Source organism: Podarcis melisellensis (assembly GCF_964234715.1).
Source record: "Podarcis melisellensis genome assembly, chromosome: 12".
NCBI classification, from domain to species: Eukaryota; Metazoa; Chordata; class Lepidosauria; order Squamata; family Lacertidae; genus Podarcis; species Podarcis melisellensis.
Genome location: NC_138544.1, coordinates 51,952,370 through 51,973,152, shown reverse-complemented (window position 1 = coordinate 51,973,152; position 20,783 = coordinate 51,952,370). Strand labels below are relative to the sequence as shown.

At 48.5% G+C, this 20,783-nt stretch overlaps 1 protein-coding gene across 1 annotated transcript; it reads right to left on the bottom strand.

Moving 5' to 3' along the window:
* Positions 1–227: 227 nt before the first annotated feature.
* Positions 228–14,311, bottom strand: XIRP1 (xin actin binding repeat containing 1). The gene is made up of 3 exons (XM_081931363.1): positions 14,182–14,311; positions 11,631–11,685; positions 228–9,420 (listed from the first exon to the last, which is right to left on the bottom strand). Exon 3 carries the CDS (start codon positions 9,417–9,419, stop codon positions 1,800–1,802), a length of 7,620 nt encoding a protein of 2,539 aa, XP_081787489.1. The 5' UTR covers position 9,420; positions 11,631–11,685; positions 14,182–14,311; the 3' UTR covers positions 228–1,799.
* Positions 14,312–20,783: the final 6,472 nt, after the last annotated feature.

Sequence of the window (20,783 nt, the reverse complement as noted above, 5' to 3'; positions counted from 1 at the left end):
CAGGTCTTTGGCCAATCTAGACAATTAAGGGAAAACACCCCCATCACACCACATTGTAAAAATGTTCAGGAATTTTCATTGTTGTTTTATGGTAATTTAAAACCCACCTGGCTCTTTTAATAGACAGATTTAACTACTTCATGAAGAGAAATGATCTGAAGGGTGATATCAAAGGAATTAACTCTTTTGGCTAAGCACACCCACGCAGACAAACAAACTGACTCAAGTTATTTTTCAGAAAGTCAAATTTACCTTCAGAATGCAAATTTTAAAAAAAACAATCACAAAATACCTAAAATCTTCACTTGAGAATATACAAAACATTGTAATAAAATTGCTCTTACATGGTTTCACAATTGATTTAAATACTGAACAGGTAAGAAAGCGAGGAGTCTAAGAATAAAAGACATGTTAACAATGAATAATATATTACAGTTCTAGTTTGTTTGTTTTTTAAAAAAGAGGAAAGCAATAACCATCAATATGCAAAAAAAACACCACCCTGGTATTTTCTAGAACCCCTCCCCCCATTTTCTCATTAAGAGGGAAAAACAATGATAGGAATTCTTAAATATGGGTTTATGTATTTCATCCTGATACGGATCTCTTGCTACATATGGATAGCTCTAAATATCCTGTTGAAAACGTAATAACGCCGAAGCTATTGACAGCTGTGATAAAAACTGTTTCAATTTCTAGCTATAGAGAAGTCACGGGTGTGTCTGTGGGCAAATGGCATGGAGGGCAGTAAGAGTAAGGGGAGCAAATAGGTTGGGGGGCTTCCGTCAATCGAAATAAGAGGTGGGGGAAGGGCACCGCAGATTGAGAATCTTCTTCTTTTTGGCGATCCCTCGTAGCCGAGTAAGATGGTCTTCCATAAACACGGTTTTAACAGTGAGTCCGTAAGTGACTGTGGAGGCCAATTCTGGATCCACACGTCCTTCCACAGTGGGGACATTGGTTCGCGGGCGGGAGATGGTCACGGTGTGGATTTGCCAAGCGTGCCTTCCTCTTAGCATGTTTCTCCCTTGTGTCCTGAGTTCGAGTGTCTTCAAAGCCCATGACACCTTTGGTAAAGGCTGTTCTCCAGCTGGCGCTCTCACAGGCCAGTGTTTCCCAATTGTTGGTGTTTATACTACATTTTTTAAAGATTTGTCTTGAGACAGTCTTTAAACCTCTTTTGTTGACCACCAGCATTACGCTTTCCATTTTTAAGTTCGGAATAGAGTAGCTGCTTTGGAAGACGATGATCAGGCATCCGACCAACATGACCAGTCCAACGAAGTTGATGTTGAAGAATCGTTGCTTCAACACTGGTGATTCCCCCCCAAATATTGGCTCCATGGTTCTTTAGTTGTGTCCAGTATCTGTCTCTTTGACCTCTGCTTTGAACATCTGGTTGTCTATTTTTTTGGGAAAGACTGCTGGACCGTTGGCTTAGGACAGCAGGGCAAGCCTTAGAAGAAGTCTTAAACACACTCTTAAAAGCAGTTGCCCCAATCTCTTTCCCTTCAGCTTGAAATCCAGGTCTGTATTGTGATGGCAGGAAGCCATCTTCTTCAAGAACCGGTTTGGAGTTCATCAGTCACGGTCTTACACAAACCCTAATACTGTTCTGCAAAAGTTTGGCGAAGCTGAAGAGCTTCTCCTGTCATGCAATTTCCGTAATTTACAGTTCCTTTATCTTGAACATGCTGGATTAAAGACATTTGGGTCCTATTAAAGTCAGCTGGCTTAACCTTCAGCCCTGGGGTGAGGTTAGCTAGCTGGTAGACCACCCGCCATCACCGTTATCTGATTCATTTTTTGGCAGGCTTGGAGTTGCTGAATGTGACATAGACCACCCCTGTTTCCTGGTTGCCTCCGTTTGAGTGGAAGTCTTCTGCTGGGCTGTTCAGGTACCTACGAAGGATTGGAGAGGCCGTCACTTCATATCTAGTAGGGCAGGAGACCATGTCGCATGTGGAGGAGGTCTGCGTCTCTGACTGTTTGGTGACGGTGGTGGAAGAAGTGATGATTTTGTTTCCAAACTGGTCCACCTCCTCATATTGTTCCGTTACGGTTCGAGTAGCCCCATAGAGCTTGGATCCATCGGAACTCGTCTGAAGTTCTAGTATGCTTTTCTGCCTTCGTGGATTTGATGGGCTTAAAGAGCTCAGGGGAGCTCCTCCTCCTTGAGTCAAGCTTTGGGAGGTCTCCCGTTCCTGATCACCATTGCTGCTAAGGTGATGTTGGAGATGGTCGGGACTACGGAGATATTGCTGCTTAATTAAGCTCCCTCCTTTTTTCATCTTGATGAGCTCCTGCTCACCTTCACCGGAGGTCAAGTTGCAGCCGTCAGACCTCACCGAGTGACGTGGCAAGGAGCTAAAGATATCCTGAGCGAACGTGTCCCTTTCTGCTGCCCTGTCCAAGTAGTCTGAGGAAGAGCAACGCACCGTTTTGGGGGATTCTGCGGTCTTCCGTGCAGCCGACTGAATGGAGATGTAGGAAGGGGAGGAAGGAGAAGTGGCTCGAGGCTGAACAATGCAGGGGACCCCTAGCTCCACTTTGGGCACCTCGTGCCTCCTTTCCTCTTCACAGGATAAGTTCTGCACCCCTCTTTCTTGTTTGGCTTTGCTGGAGACAATGCTGATCTTACGGATGTTGTTGCCGGCTGCAAGGCCCTGGGAACTCCCAAGAGACTCCTTGAGAAGTCCGGAGAGCCCAGCTATATCTGATTCAGATTTTAGGCTGGAAATAGAATACAGGGCTTTCCTGATGGTCTCTTCAATGTCTAGCAGCCTGCTCAGGGTCTGCTCCTTTAGATGAATGATCTCAGCACTGGCTCTCTCTAGATCTTCAAAGGCTAACTCCACCGATGAAACACTGTCGGCATCTTCGCGTGCTTCCTTCATCTGCCCAGCCTTCTCCGCCTTGGGCTGTTTCGGCAGGTGAGCTTTGTGATACACCACCCACTCAGGGACGTTCTCGAAGAGGCTTCTCAAGGCTTTCACATCCACCTTGGAGGTTTCCTCCTCAAACTCCTTCACCCGGGTTAGGATTTCCTGGAGCTCCTCTTGCCTTCGCAGGTTCTCAAATATCTCCATGGCTTCCTTGACGTTCCCTTTCATGATCTCCTCCTTGTGAACAGACAGCCTCTTGCGACGTTCGTCTTCGGTTTCCCGGCACGCTTTCTCCCGCATGACCACGACTGGCTTTTCCATCTCTTGTTCAGCCTTCGCTTCCGGTTCTCCTAACCCCCTGCTGCTCACAGACTGGTGCACAATCAACTGCTTTGATTGTGAAGACATTGAACCAGAAGTTCCTGGTGTCTCTTCCTGTGCCCTTAGACTTGTTCTCTTTGTAGCAGAGGCTCCAATGACGGTTGCCTTTTCTATCTTCGACGAGGAGACATGGGCTGTGACGGTTCCTTTTCTCAGAATATTGGCCTCACATGTTGCAGAGAGATATGGCTTCCTCTGACCCTCCAAGTTAGGAAGACCCATTTGGCATCCAAGAGGTGAGAGAGAGTCTTGCTTGCCAGAGAGCAAGCAACTCTTTTCCTGCTGGCACAACTCCAGAGATCCTTGGATTTGGGTAGTAGGGTGGCAGTTTCCTCCTCCGCAGGCAACCGACCCATTTTCAATCTCCTCTGATGAAGACGCTTCCACTTTGCTCTGCCCTTCCTTCTTTGCCTTATATTTTTCTTCCGCTACTTGCAGAGGGGTCTTGACGGTACTTTTCGTGGCCCTCTTCTCAAAAGCGACGTCCGTGACGACAGTCGGCACGGGGCAACCCGTCAAATCATCTCCGCATGCAGATTTCTTCCCTGCATCAGCCTCCCCAGGTGCCCTGGTTTGGTTGGTAGGGGAAGCCATAGGTTTGTCCTGCTCAGTTGTGGCTGGAGCTTTGGGTGGGGAAAGGGGAGGCACCGCTTTTCCCGACTGCCCTTTCCTGCAGCAGGGAGGGTGGGGCGGTGCTTCCTTCAAAAGGAAGTCTGGTTTCGGAGGTGGGACGGGTTTCTTCCTTGGTGGGGCGAGAACGTCAGGCTTGGGGGGAAGTTGCGGCTTCTCTAAAGGACGCTGGTTGCTGGGCTTGGCAGGTGGAGGAGGGAGAGTCTGAGGAACATGGGGTGGTGTGGGGAGGCCATGCTCTACAGCCTCTGCTTCTCTCAGTTTGGTTGGGGGTGGCGAGGTGCCTTCGGCCATCACTGAAGCTGAAGCTGGAGGAGGAGGAGGAAAGTCATTAAGAGCTTGCGAGCCTGAAGCTGCTACAGCAGCTGCCTGACTACTAACAGACTGAGACTCGTGTTTCTTTTTACAACTGGAATGGGACAGCCCTGCATTCCTGTATATCATGGCCGCTTTAAAATCTCCTTTGGAGACATTAACGTTAGACTTCTCCAGGGACTCGAGCGCGGCTTTTAAGTTGCCACGGACAACGTCCTCTTTGTCTACTTTGTCTCTTTGTTCTGTGGCGGCACTCTGGAGGGCCCGGATAGCGGTCTTTACATCCCCTCTGATTATCGCCTCTTGCTCTCGTTCTTCTGGAACGGAAGAGTGCTCTTTGTAATCAGACTCGACAAATGGGTTTACATAGGACTTCACTGGCGTGGCAGTATACAGGCCGTCCTTAATACTAAGATCTGCACTAGGCGCAGCTCGGCCGTCCGGGCCAGCTGCAATGGGCAGCGCGCCTCCCTGGACTTCCTCAGAAGCACTGACCTTTGCGTGGGACACCATGGTCTTCTGAGACACGCTTGCATGGGACCTGGAAGCCTCCTGCACACGGAGGAAGGTGACGTTGCTCGCTTGCTGCTGCTGCTGCTTAGTGGCCACGCAGCCCTCTGTGTTTGCTGCAATGGATTGCACAGCCACCTGGGGCTGCGCGCGGCTCAGCTGAATCTCTTCGGTCGTCTTCTGCAGCTTGCTCTGGACTTGGTGCTGGAGGCTTTGGGCCTCTGCTGTGGCTAGCCGCAGGCTTTGCATTGCTGCTTGAAGGTCGCTCCCCAGAACCTGCGTTTTGGGCTGTGCTGCCATCTGGCTGGCTTCCCCGACCGTGGAATAGTGGGTCACCCCAGCTGTATTATCCTTCTGATCTGCTACTTTGGTGGTGGTAGTGATGACAGCTGTGCCTTCTTTCCTGTTGCCCAAGATTATTTGTTCTTCTCTGGCTACCCTGTGGCTACCATTCTGTGCCTTTTGCACTGACTGCATGGGCAAATGAACACCCCCAGAAACAAGACCTTCTTTGACTATCACAGGGGGCGGGGTTTGCGCAGGGCAATGCGCAGAGGAACCTAGGCCACTTGCATGCATCGCTTTCCTTTCTAATGTACCTTCTTTGCTCTCACATAAGACCACTCGCTTAGCCCCACTGCTATTCCCCAGCACAATGTCTGCTGCTGCTGCTGCTGCCACAGTTTTTTCCTCCTGCGGCTGGGCAGGAGATACTCTGATCTCTTCCACCGTTTTCAGGGACTCCTCTTTTGCTTGTGAGGAAACCAGGCCCTCTATCTCGGAATCCCTTTGGAGGTTCTTTAAGTAATCCAGGTCTCCCTTTTCGATGCAGCTGGTGTACAGCTGGACATTGCCTCTCTCATTGTCCTCTCGCCGGACGGTCGCCATTGCCCTCTGCTCCTGGGCAGAAGCCAACAGATTCCCAATCGTCGACTTGACATCCCCCTTGACAAACTGCTGCTGTTGAGCAACGCGGTGAAGGAGAGAGTAGATGGTCAAGTTTGCTGACCCCATTTGTGTCTCCTGCATAACGATCCCTTTCTTGCTTGAGGCGTCTTGGCTAAGAACTTCTTGGAGAGCCTTTGCTGCATTGCTGCTCAACTCCTCTTGGCTCTTTTCAGCCTTGTCAGACTCCAATAGCTGCACCGCGCTGATTTTGATATCCCCACTCTCTTTTTCCTGCACCAAAACCCCCTGGCTCTCCACGTTGGGCCTCTGAAGCAGCCGCAACAAGATCCTTTGCAGGTTGCCTCCCATGACCTCTTCCTTTTGGATTTCAGGGGCTCCTTGGCTGCCGAGTTGATACTTGGCCATCTTGACGCTCTCAATGTCATTGGCTTCGATAAGGATGCCGTCGTGTTGGATCACTTGGTAGGAGAAAAGAACTTCCAAAGTGTCCTTTATGGTTCTCTCCCTAACTTCTGTTTCTGTGCAGTGTTGAGAAGCGCTGAGCTTGTCCAGAGGCGTGCTTTCAAACAACCACGTGGTGCTCTTCACGTTGGCCTGAGGGACCAGCTCTTGGGGCTCAGCACTCGCAGAAGCCTCTGTGTCTTTCAGGCTGTCCATGGGCTGAGTCTCAAACAGCCACGTGCAGCGTTTCACATCCCCTTTGGCAATGTCCTCCCTCTGTACCGTGTTCAGGCTGGAGGTGCTTTCAGATTCTCCTCTGAGGGAGTCAATAGGCTGGTTTTCAAAAAGCCAGGTGGATGTCCTCACATCTCCTTGCTGGACATCACTGACACTGACCATCCTCACGTACTTCTTTTGACTCACTTGCTCTGATTCAAAGAGTTGCTTGTTGGACTGGACGTCCCCCTTTGGCACGTCGTCAACAGTTTTCAAGACAGGCCTCTTCTCATCAGCGATGGAATCCAGAGGCTCTGTTTCAAACCTCCACCTGGCTGTTTGGACATCTCCCTTCTTGACGTCCTCTTGGGTAACAGCCCTGATCACAAACACCTCTTCGTCTTTCTTGATCTGGTCCAAGGGTTTGGTCTCAAACTGCCACCGGGCGCCTTTTACATCCCCTTTCATGATTTCTTCCTTCTTCACAGATGTGACCTCGTGGTATCCCCCGTCTCTGTCCTGGATGGCGTAAAGAGGCTGTGTTTCAAACAACATCGTGCAGGATTTGACACTGTCTTTGTTCATGGTCTCTTCCTGGATTTTCTTGATTTGCATCTCGTTCTCTTTGTCGTGGATCTGATCCAGGGAGTAGGTTTCGAAGACGAATCTCTTGCCTCCGACATCTCCACCTCGGATGTCCTTTTCGGGGGGCACCTCTTGAATGCCCTCCGTGCTGCTTTTCAAGGTATCCATGGGGCAGTTTTCAAAGAGCCAGGTGAACTTGTGTACTGCCCCTGCCTCAATGTTCCCATCCGCTGGGATATCGATGGCCTTCATGGACGGGCTGGACTTACCAGCTGAATCTAAGGGCTTCGCTTCAAAAAACTCCTTCACCCTGGACACTTCTCCAGACTGGATCTCCACACGGCTGGAGTACCGGATTATTTTCTTTGAATCTGCATCACTAGTGACGTTATTGATTAAGGGTTCCGTCTCAAACAGGTGCCTGGCTGTTTTCACGTCCACCCCTTGCAATTCGTCCTGGCGATAGGTCTTGCTGACCTGCAGATATTGTTCCTCTTGGCCTTTCAGGGAATCCAAGGGCTGTGTTTCAAACATCCATGTGCACGACTTGACATCTCCTTGTGGCACAGGCTCTTCTCCATCCTGCTTCTTCTTCTCCCCTTTCTCATACAGGGTGTCCATTGGGCGTGTCTCAAACAACCACCTACAGGTCTTCACGTCACCCCCTTGGGAAGAGTCTCCTTTCTCGGAGACCTTCTGCTCTGCCTGGTTCATCTGACTGTGGATAACATCGATGGTCTGCGTCTCAAAAAGCCACTTGGCTGTCTCCACGTTCCCGGCAACCACTTCCTGCTTAGTGATCCCCTTGATAAGGTCCACTTTTTGGATGCTGTCGTCAAACTGGTCCAAGGGCTTGGTCTCAAACATCCACTTGTAGTTCTTGACATCTCCGCCCACAACTTCCTCTTCTCTGCTCACAGAGGTGACTTTGTGGAAGTTCCCAAAGCTGTCCTTGATGGCGTACAGAGGCGTCGTCTCGAACAGCAGCTGATTGGCTTTGACGTTCCCTGGAACGATTTCCTCTCCTTCCTTGATAGCCTCCTCGGTGCTCGCTTGCCTGATGCTATCTAAAGGGAGGGTCTCAAAGAGGCTCTTGAAGGCCTTCACGTCGCCTTTCTCCACCTCTTGTACGCTGGTGGCCGTGGAGTCCTCAGGTGGAGATTTGGAGATGCTGCCCAAAGGACAGGTCTCAAAGACGTGCTTTGTTTGCCTCACCGCTCCTTTCTCCTCCTCTGAAAGCTCTACTTTCTTCAAATGACCCACTTCGAAGTCATCCTTCAGCGTCTCCATCGGCTGGGTTTCGAACAGCCAAAGGGTTGACTTCACGTCGCCTTTGATAACTTCTTCCTTGGCTGGGATGCTGTCTGAGGCTTCTCCTTTCAGGGCGTCGAGAGGCTGTGTCTCAAAAAGGAGACACTGTTTACTAACATCGGTCCCCTGGATAAGGTCTGGAGAAGCCTTGAAGTCTGCTTCTTCCACTGTAAATTCCCTTATGGCATCCAGGGGCTGCGTCTCGAACATCCATTTTGCTCCGCTGACGTTCCCCGGGGCCACCTCCTCCAGCGATATCCCTCGGATGACTTGAACTTTGGAGGTGTCCTTGTTGATCGTGTCCAGAGGCTGGGTCTCAAAGAGCCAGCGGGCCGTTTTCACGGCATTGCTCTGTATTTCCTCTCTGCAGACAGATTTGATCTCGTGCATGTTTCCTGTTTTGTCCCTGATGGCGCAGAGGGGCTCGGTTTGGAAGAGCTTGACGGTTTTCTGGACGTCGCCTTTGAGCTCTTGAATCTCTGACTTCAGCTGCAAGATATTCTGCTCCTCCACCGAACTGCAGCGACCCAAGGCGTCTAAGGAATGGGTTTCAAAGAGCCGGGCAGCCCCCTTCACATCCCCTCTCTGCACGGGCTCTTTGAGGACTGCCTCTTGCAAGTCGGTCTCATCCAAATACATTTTGTTCAAGGAGTCTAGCGGCTGGGTTTCAAACAACCACCGAGCCGTGTGTACATCCCCTTTGGCTTGTTCCTTCACAGATGCCTGGGCCGAAGGGACCAGGTTGTCTCCGTTGAACGGCTGGCTTTCAAACCTCATGGACCTGTTCTTCACGTCTCCGCTCGGGATGCCTTCCTCCTCGGTCAGCTTCTTGGCGGCTTGACGTTCTCCAATGGAGTCTAGCGTCCAGTTCTCAAAGATCCAGCGCATGGATTGTACCTCTCCTGGAAGCACCGCATCTAGATTCACTATGGCCTGTGCGCCAGGGTCGTCGGTACTAAGCATCTCTGCCAGGTCCTCTGACACAGCCTCTTCCAGGTTTTTCCTCAGCTCTGGATGCATATGGCGGTAAAGTCTCTTCAGCTCATTCACCTGGCGCTGCTGGTAGAACCTGGAGAAGGACTCCTTGGGAGGAGGTGGAGGCAGAGGGTTAGTATCCTGAGTCGCGGGAGCGGAAGCTGCAGCTGAGGCAGAATCCTGGGGCGGAGGAGGTGGGAGCAAATCCTCATCCGACTTGATGTTTCCCTTGGAAGACTTTTCGTTCTGAGCTTCTGCCATCCTTAAGGAAACAATTTTATTTTTTTTAAAGTCAGCATAATCCCTTTGTCAGTACACCAGTTTGTTAGTGAGAAAGGTCAAATCCATGCAGCAGCTTGGATTAATATGCCTAGCTGCGTGTTCATTCCATACCTGCAAAGCACAACAAGCGCCACACCACTGCAAACTTGCACAACCACCACAACTGGTTTCTGGTTAGCGGTGCTAAAGACACCCGTAACTTCACTGAGAAGCTACAACACAAACTCTTCCCAGGTGGTTGTTTCTTCAGTCTTTAAGTCCTACGTTTCTATTTAGCTAGAAGAGGGGTTGCCAACCTTTTCACGCCCATGGGTGCATTTCGATTTTTGAGCGAGTGCAGGTGCCATGACCTCTGGTCACTTCTCTCCTCCTTTTCCAAGATCAGCTCTCCTGTGTTAAGTCTAATTGTTTATACTGATATGGGAATGCCTGCGTATTGCTGAAAGGTTTAACATTGGAAAATTCCACTGCAGTATTCTAAGAGACTCTGAGCTTTAACTGAGCTGACAATCAACTATTGACGTTTTCTGCTAGCTAACACGTGAGTGTTTAACCTTAGATCACATGAGAGACATTGCACTGCAAATTCGCCATCTTGGAAGGGTAGTGGCTGGAGCTTTTTTTTCCCAGGCTCTGTGAGAGCAGGAATGCAGGCTGTGGGAAGAGACAGACCTCTGCTGGAATTATTTCATATTTTGTTGCCAAAACAAAATATGATGCTAAGCCTACGCTTTGGAATGAAATATGTCTTACGGAACTGTTTGGTTGTATCATCTGATGTTTTTGTTATGCCTTGAACAAAGTTCTGCAAGTAAAGTTTTTAATTAAACTTATGGGCCTTGCTAATGTTCTATTTCCAAAATGAGTCTGTTTTTATGCACCCAACCGCTTGAAGCTATGCAATATTAATATCTGCAATACCCTGCCAAAGAGGCAGAAAGAGAGAAAGGGACGTATACATGCTTTGCTTTTCCAAGTGATCCAAGTAAAGGCTGAATCTTGTAGATGAATCTGAGCCTTGGAAAGCGCATAGAGCTGAAAGAGGAAGTGGGAAGGAGTGTCAATCTTCCCACTTCCTGCTTCAACTCTATGTACTTTTCATGACAGAAAAGAGAACCTCGCCACCTCATGACCGAGGGCGAAATGAGTGGTGGTTCAGAGGCTTCATGGGTAGCAAAGGAAGACCTTGAGGGTACCATTGCACCTGAGAGCACCACATGGTTAGAGAATAACACGTTTTCCAAGTCTTGAATTCGGTTTGCCCCATTTTCACATACATTTGTGAATTTTTGCACCAGTATGCTACAGTTTGGTACTAGGACCTAGGAGACCAGGGTTCAAATCCTAACATGGCCATGAAGTCACTGCCTCTCACTACCTCACAGGGTTGTTGTTGTGATTAAATGAGGAGAGGGAGGACCACGTACCCCACCTTGAGCTCCTTGGAGGAAAAGGCAACACAGCAATGCGATAAGTAAATAATGTTTGCATGAGAATTCATACGCTTCTCCATGGACGTTGCTCCTAATAGACACTTTTTCTTGGCACACAGTTAATTAAATTTGGCAAGCAATTTCCCTCAATTCAATGCACTTTTGTACATTTTAAAAAATGCATTCTTTTAATGCATGCAGCTTTTGCTAATATACATGTTTCGTATGCATTCGTCGGTTGGGGAAGCGCATTGCAAAATTCAGAGGAGTTCTCTCCTGAAGAAGAGCTGAATTTCAATATGGAAAGTGTGGCTTTTGGTATATTGCCCCTTCCGTGTTTGAACCTGATGCACAGAGGGTACCATTGAGAGGAATCCGACATCGCAGAGAATGCAATGGGTAGCTCAGAATTTAAACAGGTGAGTCCCACCCGCTTTTTGTACAGGATGAGTCCCTCAATTGGATGCGCAAGCATTTCCAGTAAACAAAAGTCTGGACAGTGTATTAGTAAACAACAGCAACGCAACAACAACAGAAATCAGTACACTGCAAACCAAACTGCAAATCACTCCGGTTTCAATTGCCGTTTAGTGCTTCCCGCCAATTCCACATTAGTGAGGTTTAAAACACAAGGTGATGTTGAAGCTCAGCGTGAGACACAAAGCCTGCATTCATTGTTAGCATAAACCGCACAACCGCACAACCGCCTACAGATACTGGATTAGGCAACCACACCTATGTTTGTAGCATTTCCTACCTTATTTGCTTTCTGGTTATGCGGAGAATTAGAAAGGGATCTCGTGTATGAAATTCTGAACGAAACACAGAAAGTAGATTTATACTTATATATATATGCATACACACATACACACACACATATCACTAAATACATATTGGTAGGCCTGTAAGCTACAAATATGGAAATACCAAATTCAATGTCAGTGTATAGGCGCATTTCTCTAAAGCTATTTTATCTTAATATTCTGATCTTTCAGTTTCACCATAGTGGAGGCGTATTTGTCCTGCTCTACATGAATAGACTGGTTTGACGAGCCAGGGGTGGACCTTGGTAATCCGGCACCCTGTGCGGGGCCAAAACTTGACACATGACACCCCCCCCCCCGAGCCCAAAGCCACCTGCCCAAAGCTGGGTAAGGGAGGAGCAGTCTTTGGGAAGGAGGAATGTGGCTCTGGCAGGGTCCTAGAGCCCTCCTTCCTCCTTCCCAAAGCTGGGCAAGAGCTAACTAGGCTTTGGGAAGGAGATGAGAAGATGCCCTGTAGGGCCCTGCAAAAGAACTGATTGTGCTGCCCCAAAGCCGCCTCTGCCATTGGCCATGGAATTCTGGGAGTTGTAGTTCAATGTGGCAGCAGCATAGGATGGGATGGGGAGACTGGGATTCCCAAAAGAGAATCCTCTGCACTCTCACCAACTGTTATCCCCCAGGTTCTTTGGCAGGGTGGGCACATGAGAGCAGGGGTCCTCCACTTTTCACAGCTGTGTAGAAGAAGAATTCCAGCTGTTAAAATTCAGACAGTATGCAGTGCTGGACACGCACTTGGATGGCTTTAACACGAATTAGAGGGTAAGGCAATCAATCTCTACTAGCCACAATGGTTATACAACTGCTTCCAGTGTCAGGGAAGGTTCGCCTCTGGGTACCAGTTGCTCGGAATCACAGGTGGTCAGAATACTGATGTGCTCAGGCCTTCCTGGAGGGTTTCCCTAAAAGACCTGCACTGGCTCCCAATACGTTTCCGAACACAATTCAAAGTGTTGGTGCTGACCTTCAAAGCCCTAAACGGCCTCTGTCCAGTATACCTGAAGGAGCGTCTCCACCTCCATCATTCATCCCGAACACTAAGGTCCAGCACGAAGGCCCTTCTGGCAGTTCCCTCATTGCATTCCCTCCCATCAGATGCCAAGGAAATAAACAACTATCTGACTTTTAGAAGACATCTGAAGGCAATTCTGTTTAGGGAAGTTTTTAATGTTTGAGATTTTATCATGTTTTTAGCCGCCCAGAGTTATACCCAGATGGACGGGGTATAACTAATAAATAAGTATTTTATTATTATTATTATTATTATTATTATTATTATTATTATTATTATTATTATTATTATTATTATTTATCCCTGTGGAACACCTGGTTGGACCCTGTGAGAAAATGATGCTAGATGGCCATTTGGCCTCCTCTAGCAACCAGGCTCTTTCATAAAATCATAGAATTGTAGAGTTGGAAGAGAACAACGGTGGTCATCTAGTCCAACCCCATGCAATGTGTGAATCTCAACATGCGGTCCCCCATCCAATTTGAAGCCACACTGAACCCTGCTTAGCTTTTTCAAATATGCTAGTGGTTTTATTGCTGCACCCCTAGGAGGGTCTTCTTCTATACAACTGTTAAATGTGCAGGAGCCCTGATCCGTTTTGCATCAAGAGCGCTCTGTATTCATGTTGGGCTAGCTGCTCAGTTTCAGTTTCTGTCCCCTCATTTTCCCAGCAGTAAGTTCAGTTCTCAACATGCCTGCATCAGTAGGCATTTTTTTAAAAAAAGTCATTAAAAAATCACCAGCGTTTTAGTGCAAATTTCTCCTAATATATACATTTTTGTATTATAGGCTTGGAAGCAAATTTTCCTTAATAAAATCCATTTTTTTTGGTTTTCACTAACATATCCATTTCTACAGAGCCACCCCCCCCCCAATATATTTATTTTGCACACATGATTTGGTTGGAGACCTGCATTGCAAAATTAGAAGAACAAATTTTGAAGGAGAACTGTGCTTCGGTCAACATATTGTGTCGGAAATTCAAATTAGGATGGTTACTGCTGAAATGTGAACCAGGTTGGATTTCTCCACCATTCCTAATTCATATCAGTTATCACAGAATTGTAGAATTGTAGGGCTGGAAGGGACCCTGAGGGTCATCTAGTCCAACCCCCTGAAATGCAGGAATATTCAATCCCATACGGGGATTGAACCTGCAACCTTAGCATTATCAGCGCCCCGGTCTAACCAACTAAGCTGTTGCATGACTATGCCCTGAAACAAGCTGATGCCAATCTGAACCCAGTGTCTGCAATTATTTGAACTTTTAAAATTGCCCGACAGCCATTTCAGATCTATGCATTTTATATTAGCTACTTGACCACAAAAACACACTCCCATAATAGCATTCACCCTCCCACCCTGTGCCCCAATTCTCCTCTACTCCAGTATGACCATTTGCCGGAGGAAGGCATGGCTCAAATACTTCTTTTAGCTCAGAAAAATGGGAGGAATGTCAAGGCTGAGAAACTTACTGGTTCTGTCAGACCACCGGGGAGATCTGCAGCGGCAGCTGCTGCCTGAGACAGATAGAGAACGGACCCCTCCTTCACAGAGGGGAACGAGGCTGTCCTGTGTCCTTGGCGAAGTATGTGGCTTTTGTGGCCCGAGTTGTTTAAAACTCCCAGGGTCTTCTCATCTGCAACAGGGACAAAGATAGATACGCTAAGATGTGTGCCAGAGTTCCAGCACCAGCAGAAATACTACTGCATAGAATCGCAGAACTGTAGCGTCGGATGGGACCCCGAGGGTCATCTAGTCCAACCCCCTGAAATGCAGGAATCTTTTGCCCAACGAGGGGCTCGAACCCGCGACGCTGAGATTAAGAGTCTTGTGTTTTACCAGCTGAGCTATCCCAGCATTTGCCCATTTGTGGAGTGAAGCCTCGCCCTCCTGCTAGGAAGCTTACTGCTTCAGGGTCCAGATAATGTATGATCCTGGTTAGCAACCGATGGCCACACCACTAAATCTGGCCTAAAGGTAAAGGTAAAGGGACTCCTGACCATCAGGTCTAGTCATGGCTGACTCTGGGGTTGCAGCGCTCATCTCACTTTATTGGCCGAGGGAGCCGGTGTACAGCTTCTGGGTCATGTGGCCAGCATGACTAAGCCGCTTCTGGCGAACCAGAGCAGTGCACGGAAACGGCGTTTACCTTCCCACCGGAGCGGTACCTATTTATCTACTTGCACTTTGACATGCTTTCAAACTGCTAGGTTGGCAGAAGCTGGGACCGAACAACGGGAGCTCACCCCGTCGCAGGGATTCGAACCGCCGACCTTCTGATCAGCAAGTCCTAGGCTCTGTGGTTTAACCCACAGCGCCACCTGCGCACAGTACTAAAAACAAGCCCTGCGGTTGTTAACCCCGAAAGCAAAGGAACAGTGAGGGTGAGCCCTTGCAAAGAAGTCTTGTTGAACTCAACAGGGCTTATTTTTTTTTACAAGACAGATATAAGATTTCACTGTTGATCTCCTATTTTGGACCCCTCACAGCCCCATTGCTTCCTGCTCAGCTAAACGCCCAGCTCCGCTCTGCCTAAATTCAAAGTTGCTTCAAGCAGTCTCTCTGACCACCTCCCCAACTCTGATGGATATGGCATTCCAAAGACGGGAGAGAGGCTTCCAGAAATTAAGGACTGCTAAACCCAGTCCCAAATCCCCAAAGAAAACAGAAAGGGGGAAGAAAAAAGCACTGTGATATCTTTCACAAATAATCACAACGCTATTATTTGTTGCAGATCTGCGACAGTGAGACTAAAGGGCAGATTTCTTCTCAAAACACCTTTTCCGAGATGAACTTTAGTACTCATAAAATCTCAGGTATGTTGCCTGGTATTATCATTGTCACTTTTTTTAAAAAAAAAAAACGCTTCATAGGATCTGTTTTAGAGCAAGTCACTTAAACCCCATTTTTATGAGTGCAACTGTGCGCCATTTTGATGCCTCTAGCTCCGTGTCCTCTGGGGTTGCCAAACTGAGATGCAATTTAGAGGTGAAAAGTTTTCTGTGTAGGTTAATCTACTGCAACGCTCAACTCCCCTTGCCTTTATTGCGCTTGATGCTTCTCAGCCCACTGTTGGCTTATCAGCTCTTATAAAGCAACATTTCCGAGAAAAGGAGTTACAGACAGCAGCCTGAGTCGCGTGCCTTCGTGACATTCGCACCATACATTTAAAGCACATTTAATGCACGTGGTTTCCCCCCAAGAATCCTGGGAACTGTGGTTTGTTAAAGGCGCTGGGATTGCAGCTCCGTGCAGATTAGATGGCAAAACACACAACACAAAAGGAAAAGAGGAGGCGGAGGGAAGAGAAGCAAACTCAAGCTGCAAATTCAATAAAAGTGGATATTTGAATAGGGCAGACTATACACATGCAGGACTGGTCAGGAATGGTGTATTCACCACTTTTAACATACTTGGAAAGCGGGGACCAGCACATGCCCAGTGCCCATTTTTGTGTGTTTTGAAGAGAAGTTGTGAAGAATACACCTGTGGGCCCTCTTGCACCAGGAACATAGGGATCTGCCTTAAACTGAGTCAGATCATTGGTCCATCTGACTTAGTATTGTCTGCACAGACTGGCAGTGGCTATCCAGGGTTTTAGGCAGGATTTCTCCCAGCCCTACCTGGAGATGCTGGGTGTTATCTTACCCTGGGCCAGCAGGGGGATACTGTAGATAGTTTTCACTCAGGTCCACATATGCAAATAAGGGATTGAAAGTGACGTTCAGTGATTGGATAGTTACAGAAAGTGGTTACTGTTGTGTTGTAGTGGAGCTCTATATAAGCAGGCTGGCTGAACCCTTCAGTTCAGTTCTGTCCTGGCCTGTGAATAAACAAGAGCTGTTTGAAGAATCGCTGTGTCGTCTGATATGTTCACCCACAACTTAACACTGGGCTTTGAACCTGCGGCTATCTTCATGCAAGGTGCCCTTCCCCCAGAGTACAGCGTCGGGTGAGAGGCTGCTCCAGAGACCAATTTATGACAGGCCTTGACATTTAAACATCTCAAACAGCTGAAAATACCATGCTGAACCACGGGGATGCCTTGCACTTATTATTCCAGTGCGTGACACATCTATCATGGACACAACTGATGCAACAGGCCGGCCAGGCATGGCGGCCCCAGCCAGTCTAGGCATTTGACTCTCGCTGTGCAGATGCCCACAATACAGAGTTCGCATCTTTTACTGAGAAACATGCTTCTTTGAGGGGGTCTATTTTTATAACCTTCACTTCACATCCCAAGGCCACGCCTATGTAGGACGGATCAGTCTATTTCCGCCCTGCATCCGATTCACATATGTTCATTCGCAAGCACCTTCTCATCCCCTCATCCGTCTTTTAAAAACCATCTTGAAAATTGGCATTAGTTTTGGATGTACCCTTTCAAACTGCATTTTATCTCTTCTCCATGCTAAAGATTCCCAACTGCTTCAGTCTCCCCCCTTCATCTTTCCCACCCTCCTCTGGCCTTAATCTCAGGCCACGGGTTCAATGCCCTATGTTGGCTGAAAGATTCCTGCACTGCAGGGGGGCTGGACTAGATGATCCTTGCGGTCCCTTCCAGCTCTTCAGGTCTTTGATTCAAGGATATCCTTTCTAAACCGCAGTGCCCAGAAGTATGTACAGCATCCCCGCCAAAGTCTGTGTTAAGGCGTGGGTGAAGATATCAGACCACACAGCGATTCTTCAAACAGCTCTTGTTTATTCACAGGCCATAACAGAACTGAACTGAAGGGTTCAGCCAGCCTGCTTATATAGAACTCAACTACAACACAACTGTAACCACTTTCTGTAACTATCCAATCACTGAACGTCATTTTCAATCCCTTATTTGCATATGTGGACCTGAGTGAAAACTATCTACCTTGCTGGCCCAGGGTGAGAACTTCAGTACATAACAGTCCGACCAAAGCAGAACGCAACAATACCATAGGATGCTGTGCTTCTGTTGAGGCAGCCTAGAATTGCATTCGGCATTTTTGCTGCTGCATCACACTGCAGACTCGTGTTTATCATGTGGTCTGTCCTTAAACTTCAGTGTCCAGGTGTGGACACATTATTAGTAGCAAGCAACCAATTTCTGCTGTGGCTTGGCAACTTAATTAATGCTCTTCTGCAATGTGTGGCATCCAAATTAGTAGTCAATCCAGACTCAGAATCAAACATTGTTCCAGATGTTCTGGGTGCGTCCCTGAAATTCCCCCAGCCCTGAGTTCCAAGTGGAGAAATGTGTTTCTTGGGAGGGATAATGGGAAGTTGTAGCAGAATCAAGCTCTGTCCCAGACAAGGCAAGGTCCCCATACCCACCAACATGCAGAGTCCCCAAACGGCGACATAGAACTTCCTGTCTGCGCTCCCTGCAAGTCATGTGACCTGCACGAGATCACAGAGCCCAAAAGACACATATGGGGGGGGCGTGCTTTCACCAAAAAGTGCACATTTTGGAGTGCTGCACAAGACTGTGGCTCCAAAATAAGTGCTTTTCCAAGGCGAGATCTCAGTGCAAAACCATGCGAGATCGCAGTGACCAGTGCTCTTGCGGGAAAAAGCAGGGTGCTCTGGTTTTTTCCAGGACGTTTGTGAGGTATGGGTCTAAAAGGGATGGTAAAGGGGTATGGTAAAGGGACCCCTGACGATTAGGTCCACACCGCTAAATCTGGCCTAAAGGGACCCCTGACCATTAGGTCCAGTTGTGGCCGACTTTGGGGTTGCGGCACTCACTTTATTGGCCAAGGGAGCCAGTGTACAGCTTCGGGGTCATGTGGCCAGCATGACTAAGCCGCTTCTGGTGAACCAGAGCAGCGCACGGAAACTCCGTTTACCTTCCTGCCGGAGCGGTACCTATTTATCTACTTGCACTTTGATGTGCTTTCGAACTGCTAGGTGGGCAGGAGCAGGGACCGAGCAATGGGAGCTCACCCTGTCACAGGGATTCGAACCACCGACCTTCCAATCAGCAAGCCTCAGGCTCAGTGGTTTAACCCACAGCGCCACCCGCACCCCGAGGTATGGGTCTACTGAAGTGTAAAACCAAGCAGGTGAGAGCAAACCTTTCGGGTATGCCTGCAACTTGAGAGCAGGGACAGATTGTCAGCAGCGAGAACCGAGAGTTATGACCATAGAACAGAGTCAGGAAGCCACAGATCACAGGAGAGTGAGGTGGATGAAACTCAAGAGAAGGTAGTTTAGAAAGCGTTCAGGAGCATAGCTGTCAACTTTTCCCTTTTCTTGCGAGGAATCCTATTCAGAATAAGGGAATTTCCCTTAAAAAAAGGGAAGCGTTGACAGCTATGTTCAGGAGTCTCCAGTTCCTCTGTGAGAAAGCAACGCAAAGCATGGTGGCCACCAGAATGGCTGGGTCTCAGCCTGGAAATGCCAACGACTGGTTTTTTGAAGGGGAAAAATATATATATATTGATCGCATATAAGAACATAAGAGGAGCCAGCTGGAGTGACCAACCAGATGCATGTCCTCAGCACAACGGCAGTCAGAAGGGGTAACCAGGCCTGCAAACTCCATGCACCTCTGGCGGAAAATGAAAAACAGACAGGCTTTCCCTTTCTTCAAAAGAGGAGCGGAGGAACTCCAGCCCCACAGACCTAATTTGACCCAGTAGTGTTTCCAATTTGGCCTGCAAGGCCATTTCTCTCAAGCCACGCCCACCCTCCCAGCTCACGACATCCTATATAACCCATAGGCCATAGGCGTTGCCAGGGGGCAAAGAGGAGGGCAGCTGCCCCTCCCCCAAAGCAAGTAAATAAATGAAAATACTTAACTTACTGACCAGTTGTGTCTCAGAGAACTCGGTTTTGCCCCCCCTCCATAAACCCTGCCCCCCAATAAATCCTGGCTATGCCCATAATATGACTTGGCGATAATCGTGCAAGGTGTTGCCTGGTGTTTTGTAAATAGCAGCCATATGGGAGGGGATCATGGTTGGGGGAGGGCTTTAACCCTTTGCTTCCACCTCTGTTCCAATCTCTCTCTCTCTCTCTCTCTCTCTCTCTCTCTCTCTCTCTCTCTCTCTCTCTCACACACACACACACACACACACACACACCGTAACTGCTATTGCATCTGGAGGAAAGCTTATCACTGGTGCCAAAAAACATAGTTAATGTCTAAATGTTAAGATGTACGGTATGAGCACAGCCTCACACCCAACAGTTGAAAGCTGGCAACCTCTCTGTGGGTGAGATCGGCTACTTTGGCCAGGTTGCCTTTTTCCTTCCTTGCTACAAATAGCTCAAACTCTTGAGTAGTCCACCTGTGGCATCCATCAATCTCTGCCGAACTGGCTGCCTTCCAGATGTTGTGGACTACAACTCCCATCGGCAGTAGGTAGTCCAAAAGATCTGGAGGCCATGAGGTCGGCAGAGGCTGTTTTACACTTGACTCGTTTTTTTTCTCCACTGTAGCCATCATTACTAAAAATGCTCATGCAATACCCAGATTGCTCCAAGATCCAGAATCTATAGTCAAATAGACAACTCCTTCTTCTCTCCCCCTTCCTGCCCTGCCCTGTTTTGCTGCTGCGTTAAAACCACGGCGAGCGTGTCGTCCAGCGGTGCCACCCACCTGTTAGCATCGATGGCTTCCTTCTCCAGACCGGCTGAGTGCCACCGTCCACCCCTGGCTTGCCGACGGACGCAACCGCCTATTAAAAAAAGGGCAAAGCTGCAAGCTCAGCGCCCAGCCTCTCCGCCGGAGGTGGCCAAGAGCGTGTTGTCAGCTTTGCTGCTGAATCCATCTGCCCCGGACAAAGAGGCCTGCTAAGCGAAAAAACCCTATTGTGTGTCGCGGCATAAGCCCTGCTGTGGCTGCCCCAAATGCCAGCAGGATTTCTCTCTCTGCAGGAGCAGAGAGGCACAGCGCCCAATCTAGCCTGGTGTGAGCTGTGTTGCACCGCAGCCTGCCTTTCTTCCCTGGGAGAAGAGTGATCCATGCACTGATCGCACCAAGCCTTGATTATTTTCATCAGCATTGCTGCCTTAACAGCATGCCACCCCACAACAAGGAGTTTCCCTACCCTTGCCGAAATCCTTTTAGCTTCCCTCGAAATTTCTCAGA